The following is a 12,266-nucleotide window of genomic DNA, read 5'->3' on the forward strand; positions in this document are numbered from 1 at the left end:
GGTGATCCCAGAAAAATTGTGTAAAATGGACAAATTCTTAGAGGTCCCAGTTCACACGGATGCATTTCCGATACCTAAGAGGGTGGCGGATATCGTGACTAAGGAGTGGGAGAAGCCAGGTGTGCCCTTTGTTCCCCCTCCTATATTTAAGAAAATGTTCCCAATTGTTGACCCTAGAAGGGACGCGTGGCAGACGGTCCCTAAGGTAGAGGGGGCAGTTTCAACGCTAGCTAAGCGTACGACTATACCAATAGAAGACAGTTGCGCTTTCAAAGATCCGATGGATAAAAAATTAGAAGGTTTACTTAAGAAAATTTTTGTTCAACAAGGTTTTCTTCTCCAACCAATTTCTTGCATTATTCTTGTAACCACTGCAGCTGCTTTTTGGTTTGAGGAATTAGAAAACTCCCTCCAGAAGGAGACTTCTTATGATGAAGTCATGGATAGAATTCACGCTCTGAAGTTGGCTAATTCTTTCATTACAGATGCCGCTATGCAGTTGGCTAAATTAGCTGCGAAAAATTCCGGCTTCGCAATAGTGGCGCGTAGGGCGCTTTGGCTAAAATCGTGGTCGGCGGATGTGTCGTCCAAAACAAAATTGCTTAATATTCCTTTCAAGGGTAAGACCCTATTTGGGCTAGAGTTGAAAGAAATTATTTCAGATATCACTGGGGGAAAGGGCCATGCTCTCCCACAGGATAGACCTTTCGAATCTAAAAACAAGTCTAATTTTCGTTCCTTTCGCAATTTCAGGAACGGACCGGCTTCTACCTCTACAGCCACTAGGCAAGAGGGTAACGTACCCCAGCCCAAACCGGCATGGAAACCAATGCAAGGCTGGAACAAGGGTAAACAGGCCAAAAAGCCTGCTGCTGCTACCAAGACAGCATGAAGGGGTAGCCCCCGATCCGGGACCGGATCTAGTAGGGGGCAGACTTTCTCTCTTTGCTCAGGCCTGGGAGCGAGATGTTCCGGACCCCTGGGCACTAGAAATTGTCTCTCAGGGGTATCTTCTAGAATTCAAGGACCTTCCTCCAAGGGGAAGGTTCCACATGTCTCGCTTATCTTTAGACCAGATAAAGAGACAGGCATTCGTACATTGCGTAGAACATCTTTTAAAAATGGGAGTGATACACCCAGTTCCAACAGCAGAACAAGGACTGGGATTTTACTCAAACCTGTTTGTAATTCCCAAAAAGGAAGTAACTTTCAGGCCAATTCTGGACTTAAAGATCCTAAACAAATTCCTCAGAGTTCCATCATTCAAAATGGAAACCATTCGGACAATTTTACCAATGATCCAGGAGGGTCAATATATGACTACCGTGGACTTAAAGGATGCGTACCTGCATATTCCTATCCACAAAGATCACCATCAGTTCCTGAGGTTCGCCTTTCTGGACAAGCATTACCAGTTTGTGGCTCTTCCCTTCGGATTGGCCACCACTCCCAGAATTTTCACAAAGGTGCTAGGGTCTCTTCTAGCGGTGCTAAGGCCAAGGGGCATTGCAGTAGCACCTTACCTAGACAACATTCTAATACAAGCGTCGTCCTTTCACAAAGCAAAGGCTCATACAGACATTGTTCTAGCCTTTCTAAGGTCCCACGGGTGGTAGGTGAACATAGAAAAAAGTTCTCTGTCCCCGTTCACAAGGGTTCCCTTCCTGGGAACAATAATAGACTCAGTAGAAATGAAGATCTTTCTGACAGAGGCCAGGAAGTTAAAACTTCTGAACACTTGTCGAGTTCTTCAATCCATTCCTCAACCCTCCATAGCTCAGTGCATGGAGGTAATAGGACTCATGGTTGCAGCAATGAACATGGTTCCATTTGCTCGAATTCATTTAAGACCATTGCAACTGTGCATGCTCAAACAGTGGAATGGGGATTATGCAGATTTGTCTCCCCAGATTCAAATGGACCAGAAAACCAGAGACTTAATCCTCTGGTGGTTGTCTCTGGATCACCTGTCTCAGGGAATAAGTTTCCGCAGACCGGAGTGGATCATTGTCACGACCGACGCCAGCCTCCTATGCTGGGGCGCGGTCTGGGAGTCCCTGAAGGCTCAGGGTCTATGGTCTTGGGAAGAATTTCTTTTCCCGATAAACATTTTAGAATTGAGAGCGATATTCAATGCGCTCCAGGCATGGCCTCAACTAGCGGAGGCCAAATTCATCAGATTTCAGTCGGACAACATGACGACTGTGGCGTACATCAATCATCAGGGGGGAACAAAGAGTTCCCTGGCGATGAGAGAGGTATCCAAAATCATCAAATGGGCAGAGGATCACTCTTGCCATCTATCAGCAATTCACATCCCATTAGTGGACAACTGGGAAGCGGATTACCTGAGTCGTCAGACTTTGCATCCGGGGGAGTGGGAACTTCACCCGGAGGTTTTTGCCCAGTTAACCCAACTATGGGGCATTCCAGATCTGGATCTGATGGCATCACGTCAGAACTCCAAAGTTCCACGTTACGGGTCCAGGTCCAGGGATCCCAAGGCGACATTGGTAGATGCCTTAGTAGCGCCTTGGTAGTTCAATCTAGCTTATGTCTTTCCACCGTTTCCCCTTCTCCCCAGGCTAGTAGCCAGGATCAAACAGGAGAAGGCTTCGGTAATTCTGATAGCTCCTGCATGGCCACGCAGGACTTGGTATGCAGACCTGGTGAATATGTAATCGGTTCCACCATGGAAGCTACCTTTGAGGCAGGACCTTCTAATTCAGGGTCCATTCGAACATCCAAACCTAGTTTCTCTGCAACTGACTGCTTGGAGATTGAACGCTTGATTCTAGCTAAGCGTGGGTTTTCGGAATCAGTTATAGATACCCTGATCCAGGCTAGAAAGCCTGTCACCAGGAATATTTACCATAAGATATGGAGGAAATATCTTTGGTGTGAATCCAAAGGTTACTCATGGAGTAAGATTAGGATTCAACCTTTCTCCAAGAAGGATTGGAGAAAGGTTTGTCAGCTAGTTCCTTAAAAGGACAGATTTCCGCTCTGTCTGTTTTGTTACACAAGCGTCTGGCAGCAATGCCAGATGTTCAGGCGTTTGTACAGGCTTTAGTCAGAATCAAGCCTGTCTATAGACCTGTGGCTCCTCCATGGAGTCTAAATTTAGTTCTTTCAGTTCTTCAAGGGTTTCCGTTTGAACCTCTACATTCCATAGATATCAAGTTACTATCTTTGAAGGTTTTGTTTTTGGTAGCTATTACTTCTGCTAGAAGAGTTTCTGAATTGTCTGCTTTGCAGTGTAATTCACCTTACCTGGTGTTCCATGCAGATAAGGTTGTTTTACGTACCAAACCTGGTTTTCTTCCAAAAGTGGTTTCCAATAAGAATATTAACCAGGAGATAGTTGTTCCTTCTCTGTGTCCTAGCCCAGTTTCTAACAAGGCACGTCTGTTGCACAATCTTGATGTGGTTCGTGCTTTAAAGTTCTATCTAAAAGCAACTAAAGACTTCAGACAAACATCGTCCTTGTTTGTCGTCTATTCTGGCAAGAGGAGAGGTCAAAAGGCGACTGCGACCTCTCTGTCCTTCTGGCTGAAAAGCATCATCCGATTGGCTTATGAGACTGCTGGAAGGCAGCCCCCTGAACGAATTACAGCTCACTCTACTAGAGCTGTGGCTTCCACATGGGCTTTCAAGAATGAGGCTTCTGTTGAACAGATCTGTAAGGCAGCGACTTGGTCTTCTCTGCATACATTTGCCAAATTTTACAAATTCGATACTTTTGCTTCTTCAGAGGCTATTTTTGGGAGAAAGGTTTTACAAGCAGTGGTGCCTTCCGTTTAGGTTACCTGACTTGTTCCCTCCCTTCATCCGTGTCCTAAAGCTTTGGTATTGGTTCCCACAAGTAAGGATGAAGCTGTGGACCGGATACACCAATGTAGGAGAAAACAGAATTTATGTTTACCTGATAAATTTCTTTCTCCTACGGTGTATCCGGTCCACGGCCCACCCTGGCATTTTAGTCAGGCTTAAATTTATTTTTCTAAACTACAGTCACCACTGCACCCTATGGTTCTCCTTTTTCTCCTAACCGTCGGTCGAATGACTGGGGGGCCGGAGCCTGAGGGGAGCTATCTTTGCCACTTCCTGTAGGGATTGAGAATATCCCACAAGTAAGGATGAAGCCGTGGACCGGATACACCGTAGGAGAAAGAAATTTATCAGGTAAACATAAATTCTGTTTTTTGAGCCTGGAGGGTTCCTTCCACCTTTATTGAATGCTGTAGTTCTGCCAGCTGGGTTGCTGATTAAAATCCAGCCTGCTCCTATTAGCATAATAGAGTGACTTTCTCACATGTGAGTACTCTGTATCGCCTTGCCTTACGAGTCCACGGATTTCATCCTTACTTGTAGGGCTGTGGCTTCCTCATGGGCATTTAAAAACAATGCTTCTGTTGAACAGATTTGCAAGACTGCAACTTGGTCGTCTCTTCACACTTTTTCCAAATTTTACAAATTTGATACTTTTGCTTCTTCTGAAGCTGTTTTTTGGGAGGAAGGTTCTTGTAAAATTTGGGAAAAGTGTGAAGATGACCAAGTTGCAGCCTTGCAAATCTGTTCAACAGAAGCATCGTTTTTAAATGCTCATGAGGAAGCCACAGCCCTACAAGTAAGGATGAAATTTATCAGGTAAGCATAAATTTCCTTTTGATTGATACACATGCGGCGCCTATATTCTCAATCAGAAAATTCTGGTCTTATGAAGATTGTGTCTCTAACAGTCTCCTACCTGGAGCTATTAGTATACACCTTATGAGACTTTGGGCACAATATATTTTTATTTGTTCTCCTCTGGGCATTTTTCTTTTTTCATTTTATGTTATTTGCTACATAATTTCATTGTAATTTTTGTCTATATATTGGCAACATTACACGTGCATATATATATTCCATCTGTGTTCACATACACCACACACACACACACACACACACACACACATATATATATATATATATATATATATATATATATATATATATATATATACGTGTAATATTGCCAATATATAGACAAAAATTACAATGAAATTATGTCTTTCTCTTTCTCTCTCTTTCTCTTTCTTTCTCTCTCTTTCTCTTTCTTTCTCTCTCTTTCTCTTTCTCTCTCTTTCTCTCTCTTTCTCTTTCTCTCTCTTTCTCTCTCATATAATAGGTCAGCCAAGATATATTGTTAGGGCAATATACAAATATAATCTCTATCGCTCCCATTGGATTGATATTCCCTTTTTTGCTAAAGAAAACAAAATGTGGTATGCAAACTTACACAGCTGCAAAGCATTATGTGCATTTTTTTTCTTACACCTTGAACAAGGTAGATCTGCAATTTATTTAAAACAGCAGTAAAATTGTTTCTGACACGGTCTTCTGTGCTTCTGTTCCTGGTGTAAAGATACATACGTTTTGAAATTGCTGTAAAACAAATAATAAAATCCTGATTTACATTAAAACCTTATTATATGCATGTTGGTTATCATTTGTCTTCTTTGATATATATATATATATATATATATATATTTTTCTTTATTAAATTTTGTATTTTGTATTCCTTTTGCCTAGGTCTGACAGCTGTAGGAGGTTTGGCTCTGATGGGAGGAGGCTATCTCCCCACAAACACCTTTGAACTCCTTGCAGTGCTTGCTGCATTTGTATCTTCTATCAACATCGCAGGTGATTTATAATAAGAAACCGCTTAATGCATGAAAATAAAATATTCCAGTTTGCAATTAACTTACTAATAAACAGTTTTTCTTCTTAAAAGGGAAGAGTCCACAGTTGCATTCATTACTTTTGGGAATTAAGAACCTGGCCACCAGGAGGAGGCAAAGGCACCCCAGCCAAAGTCATTCTTTGCCTTTCGTCACAGGAGGTTGGCAGAGAAGTGTCAGAAGTTCGAGAAAGTCTCTTCTGGATGGTAGTTCTCTTCGCAATGGGACTGTATTTTTAAGTAATCGTGTCAGCCTCTCAGTGAGAGCAAGGATGAAAGTTAGTCCAGAGATGCAGGGAGAGTTTTCCTGGGAACCCATCCCGACTCATATTAACAGCTCCTTGGTAATCAGTGTTGACGAGTTTCGCTGCGTACCTTCCTTCACTCAAGTCCATGTCAGAAGCGAGGCTACTATCTGTCACACTTAAAGGGCCGTGTTCCTGTTCCACGGCGTAGATTCCAGTAAGATAGTTTCTTTTTATTTCGATATGTGAATGTAATGTTAACAAAACAAGGTAGGGTCCCAGTGGGACTCCTTTTATCTTAATAAGGAAGCATGGGTTAATATCTCCTGAGGGGGTTTATTGAACGGGGGGGGGGGGGGGCACTTTTAATCATGTTTGTTATATGGTTTTATCTGCAAATGTGTAGCTATACTTAGGCTCAGAGCCTTTATGGAACATAACGGCCTTCTTTTAATGACACGCTCTTTCAAGCTTGCGCGCGCACTTTTCGTGACTAGCATGGTGCACCTCGTGGCGGGTGCGGTTGCGTTGCTTTTCACTTCCATATGCGGACTGTGTGCGACCGAGAGAGTCTTGCTCTGTCTGGTTCACAGGAGGTTGTGAGTGCCCCAGCCATTGGGGGTGTTAAAGGGTGCTAGTTAGTTTTTTTTTTTTCATTTTGTAATCCCAAGATTATGGAAGATTCTGATATGTGCGACACTGATGCCTCCGATATGGCGGAAGTGTCTTGTGATGAATATGAAATGGCCCGGGTCATTAATGCCCATCAGTTATGTTCCGATTGCCGTTCTAGAGTACTCTCTTCTCCCGAAACAGGGAGCTTAGAGTGCGTTGAGCCATCCGCTTCCAAGGTATCCATGACCCGTAAAGTGAGTGCCCCAGTCTATTTCCCGGATATGCAAGCAGGTGTTCCGCATGGCCGTTTCTATGGCGCTGAATAATTTATATCTCCCAAGTGAAGTATTTTTAAGATACTGTCTGTGTTCCATTAATCAGGGCCTGTCAAGCGTGGGATTGCCCGATTAAGTTCGGTCTTCTGAGGAAGCGTTGGCTGCTGAGGCTTCAGGGGCCCCTATCTCTGGCCCTGGGTCTTCATTTGACCTGGCGAGGGATGATTTTGCCTTCCGTTACAGACTGACTCGCCTTGTGTTCTTTTAAGACATGTTTTATCTTTTTCAAACAATTGTTGATGCCAACAAATTAATTAGAGACCTTACGGTTCATAAATACTTTTCAGGTTCAGAGCCTAATACTGATACTCTGGATATGAGAAGTGATTTGCCAGTTAGTAGAGCATCTGACAATTTAGATTTCATGGATACTTGTACACTTATGTCCCTCGAAAGTTTATCTAATGAGGGAAACATTGGGGATATGGGTTCTTTGACTGATGTCCCTAAACTCAGGTCACCATCTACTTTTCTCTTGTTAAGTGTGTTCAGTCCACGGGTCATCCATTACTTATGGGATATATTCTCCTTCCCAACAGGAAGTTGCAAGAGGATCACCCAAGCAGAGCTGCTTATATAGCTCCTCCCCTCACATGTCATATCCAGTCATTCTCTTGCAACCCTCAACAAAGGAGGTCGCGAGAGGAGTTGGAGTTTTTACTTAATTATTCTTCAATCAAAAGTTTGTTATTTTAAAATGACACCGGAGTGTGCCGTTTTTTGTATCTCAGGCAGTATTTGGAGAAGAATCTGCCTGCGTTTTTCTATGATCTTAGCAGACGTAACTAAGATCCGCTGGCTGTTCTCGACATTCTGAGGAGTAGGGTAACTTCAGAAAGAGGGGAATAGCATGCGGGGTCCCCCGCAAATGAGGTATGTGCAGTACATTATTTTCTGGGAATGGAATTGACTAAGAAAATACTGCTGTTACCCATATGATGTAAGTACAGCCTTAAATGCAGTAGTAGCGACTGGTATCAGGCTGATAAATGTATGCGCAGTTGAGTTATTTTCTAGGGACTAGAATTTGACTGAGAAAATACTGTTAACACTGAAATAATACTTAAGCCTTCTCTGCAGTGGTAGCGACTGGTAGCAGGCTTAGTGATAGCTTTGCATGATATTGACAAATGTTGTTTTTAATAAAACGTTTACTGGCATGTTATTCGTTTTTGTGAGGTACTTTGGTGATAAATCGCTTTGGGCATGATTTTATTCCACATGGCTAACATATTTTTCTGCATGGAAACCGTTATATCAGGGCTCCCACTGTTGTGATTGGAGTGGGAGGGCCCTTGTTTTAGCGCCTTGTTGCGCAGTTAAAATTATTGCACAGTCTTTCTGCTTCTTCCTCCTTGATCCAGGACGTCTCTAGAGAGCTCAGGGGTCTGCAAACTTCATTTGTGAGGGAGGTAATCAGTCACAGCAGATCTGTGACAGTGTGCTGACTGTGATTAAAAGCGTTAAATCTTAATTGATATCTGTTTTATCCGTTTTGGGTATTGAGGGGTTAATCATCCTTTTGCTAATGGGTGCAATCCTCTGCTAATAATACACTTCTTGTTAAGAATTGTTTAATTATATCTGTATTTTTGAAGCGCTGCAGCGTTTTTTATATTGCTTGTAAACTTATTGAAAGTGATTTCCAAGCTTGCTAGCTTCATTGCTAGTCTGTTTAAACATGTCTGATACAGAGGAATCTGCTTGATCATTATGTTCAAAAGCCGATGTGGAGCCCAATAGAAATATGTGTACCAATTGTATTGATATTACTTTGAATAAAAGTCAATCTGTACCGATAAAAAAATTATCACCAGACAACGAGCGGGAAGTTATGCCGTCTAACTCTCCTCACGTGTCAGTACCTGCGTCTCCCGCTCGGGAGGTGCGTAAGATTGAGGCGCCAAGTACATCAAGGACCTTACAAATCACTTTACATGATATGGCTAATGTTATGAAAGAAGTATTATACAATATGCCCGAATTAAGAGGCAAGCGCGATAGCTCTGGGTTAAGGACAGAGCGCGCTGATGACAAGAGAGCCATGTCCGATACTGCGTCACAATTTGCAGAACATGAGGACGGTGAGCTTCATTCTGTCGGTGACGGTTCTGATCCGGGGAGACCGGATTCAGAAATTTCAAATTTTAAATTTAAGCTTGAGAACCTCCGCGTGTTACTAGGGGAGGTGTTAGCGGCTCTGAATGATTGCGACACGGTGGCAATCCCAGAGAAATTATGTAGGTTGGATAGATACTATGCGGTACCGGTGTGTACTGACGTTTTTCCTATACCAAAAAGGCTTACAGAAATTATTAGTAAGGAGTGGGATAGACCCGGTGTGCCCTTTTCCCCTCCTCCGATATTTAGAAAAATGTTCCCTATAGACGCCACCACACGAGACTTATGGCAGACGGTCCCTAAGGTGGAGGGAGCAGTTTCTACTTTAGCCAAGCGTACCACTATCCCGGTGGAGGATAGCTGTGCTTTCTCAGATCCAATGGATAAAAAATTAGAGGGTTACCTTAAAGGATTACTTTCTGTTATCATTTTTAAGCTAAACAACTAACATATTAAAGTTAATAAACATTAATTAAAACCTAGTGACCTATATTTTCTCCAAAACGAAGTTTCATAACGTTCTAAAAGTTATATCTTTTATTCGCCGATGATGTCATGTTATTCTGCCCACTATTTTCAGCACTGCATGTTCAAAATACTTAAACCAATAACTTTGTGTTTAAAGCGCCATTTTGAAACCTAGGTATTGTAAACGGATTGGTACAGAGCAAAGGATACCCACGGAGTGGGTTTGGAAAACAATTAAATTTGCAGACAAGATTTCTGATATACGGTAGAGATATGTTAATGAAATGCTATTGATAAAAAGCGTATTTGGGGTAGTTAGTTAGTAACAGGCATAGAAAATATTTACTTACAGTGGCCCTTTAAGAAAATGTTTGTTCAACAAGGTTTTATATTGCAGCCTCTTGCATGCATTGCGCCTGTCACGGCTGCAGCGGCATTCTGGTTTGAGTCTCTGGAAGAGGCGATTCGCACAGCACCATTGGATGAGACTTTGAGCAAAGTTAGAACGCTTAAACTGGCTAATGCGTTTGTTTCGGATGCCGTAGTGCATTTAACCAAACTTACGGCTAAAAATTCCGGATTCGCCATACAGGCGCGCAGGGTGCTATGGCTTAAATCCTGGTCAGCAGATGTAACTTCTAAGTCTAAACTACTTAACATTCCTTTCAAAGGGCAGACCTTATTCGGGCCCGGCTTGAAGGAAATTATTGCTGACATTACGGGAGGTAAGGGCCACACCCTTCCTCAGGACAGGGCCAAATCAAAGGCCAAACAGTCTAATTTTCGTGCCTTTCGTAACTTCAAGGCAGGAGCAGCATCAACTTCCTCCGCTCCAATACAGGAAGGAACTACTGCTCGTTACAGACAGGGTTGGAAAGGCAACCAGTCATGGAACAAGGGCAAGCAGGCCAGAAAGCCTACTTCCGCCCCTAAGACAGCATGAAGACAGGGCCCCCTCTCCGGAGACGGATCTAGTGGGGGGCAGACTTTCTCTCTTCGCCCAGGCCTGGGCAAGAGATGTACAGGATCCCTGGACGTTGGAGATTATATCTCAGGGATACCTTCTGGATTTCAAAACTTCTCCTCCACAAGGGAGGTTTCATCTGTCAAGGTTATCAACAAACCTAGTAAAGAAAGAGGCATTTCTACAATGTGTACAAGACCTCTTAGTGATGGGAGTGATCCACCCAGTTCTGCGAACGGAACGAGGACAAGGGTTTTACTCAAATCTATTTGTGGTTCCCAAAAAAGAGGGAACCTTCAGACCAATCTTAGACTTAAAATCTTAAACAAATTCCTAAGGGTTCCATCGTTCAAGATGGAAACCATTCGGACCATCCTGCCCATGATCCAAGAGGGTCAATGTATGACCACAGTGGACTTAAAGGATGCCTACCTTCACATACCGATTCACAAAGATAATTATCGGTACCTAAGATTTGCCTTTCTAGACAGGCATTACCAGTTTGTAGCTCTTCCCTTCGGGTTAGCTACGGCACCGAGAATTTTTACAAAGGTTCTGGGCTCACTTCTGGCGGTACTAAGACCACGAGGCATAGCGGTGGCTCTGTACCTAGACGACATTCTGATTCAAGCGTCAAGTTTTCAAAATGCAAAGTCTCATACAGAGATAGTTCTAGCATTTCTGAGGTTGCATGGGTGGAAAGTGAACGTGGAAAAGAGTTCTCTGTTACCGCTCACAAGGGTTCCTTTTCTAGGGACTCTTATAGATTCTGTGGAGATGAAGATTTACCTGACTGAGTCCAGGTTATCAAAGATTCTCAATGCTTGCCGTGCCCTTCACTCCATTCCAAGCCCATCAGTAGCTCAGTGTATGGAAGTAATCGGCTTGATGGTCGCGGCAATGGACATAGTGCCATTTGCGCGCCTGCATCTCAGACCGCTGCAACTATGCATGCTAAGTCAGTGGAACGGGGATTACTCAGATCTGTCCCCTTTGCTAAATCTGGACCAGGAGACCAGAGATTCTATTCTCTGGTGGTTGTCACGGGTTCATGTGTCCAAAGGAATGACCTTTCGCAGACCAGATTGGACGATTGTAACAACAGATGCCAGCCTTCTAGGCTGGGGAGCAGTCTGGAACTCCCTGAAGGCTCAGGGATCGTGGACTCAGTAGGAGAAACTCCTACCAATCAACATTCTAGAGTTAAGAGCAATATTCAATGCTCTTCTAGCTTGGCCTCAGTTAGCAACACTGAGGTTCATCAGGTTTCAGTCGGACAACATCACGACTGTGGCTTACATCAATCATCAAGGGGGAACCAGGAGTTCCCTAGCGATGTTGGAAGTCTTGAAGATAATTCGCTGGGCAGAGTCACACTCTTGCCACCTGTCAGCGATCTACATCCCAGGTGTGGAGAACTGGGAAGCGGATTTTCTAAGTCGCCAGACTTTTCATCCGGGGGAGTGGGAACTACACCCGGAGGTATTTGCTCAACTGATTCGTCGTTGGGGCAAACCGGATCTGGATCTTATGGCATCTCGCCAGAACGCCAAGCTTCCTCGTTACGGATCCAGGTCCAGGGACCCAGGAGCGGTGCTGGTAGATGCACTTGCAGCCCCTTGGGTTTTCAACATAGCTTATGTGTTTCCACCTTTTCCGTTGCTACCTCGACTGATTGCCAGGATCAAACAGGAGAGAGCATCGGTGATTCTGATAGCGCCTGCGTGGCCACGCAGGACCTGGTATGCAGACCTAGTGGACATGTCGTCCTGTCCACCATGGTCTCTACCTCT

At 43.7% G+C, this 12,266-nt stretch overlaps 1 protein-coding gene across 1 annotated transcript in view; it reads left to right on the forward strand.

Moving 5' to 3' along the window:
* The window catches only part of NNT (nicotinamide nucleotide transhydrogenase), a 441,005-nt gene that overhangs the window by 208,870 nt on the left and 219,869 nt on the right, over positions 1-12,266 (forward strand). The window contains exon 12 of the mRNA XM_053701258.1: positions 5,578-5,688. Within this exon, the coding sequence (XP_053557233.1) occupies positions 5,578-5,688 (111 nt within the window). The remainder of the gene's footprint in view (positions 1-5,577; positions 5,689-12,266) is intronic.

Source organism: Bombina bombina, chromosome 2 (assembly GCF_027579735.1).
Source record: "Bombina bombina isolate aBomBom1 chromosome 2, aBomBom1.pri, whole genome shotgun sequence".
Taxonomy (NCBI): Eukaryota; Metazoa; Chordata; class Amphibia; order Anura; family Bombinatoridae; genus Bombina; species Bombina bombina.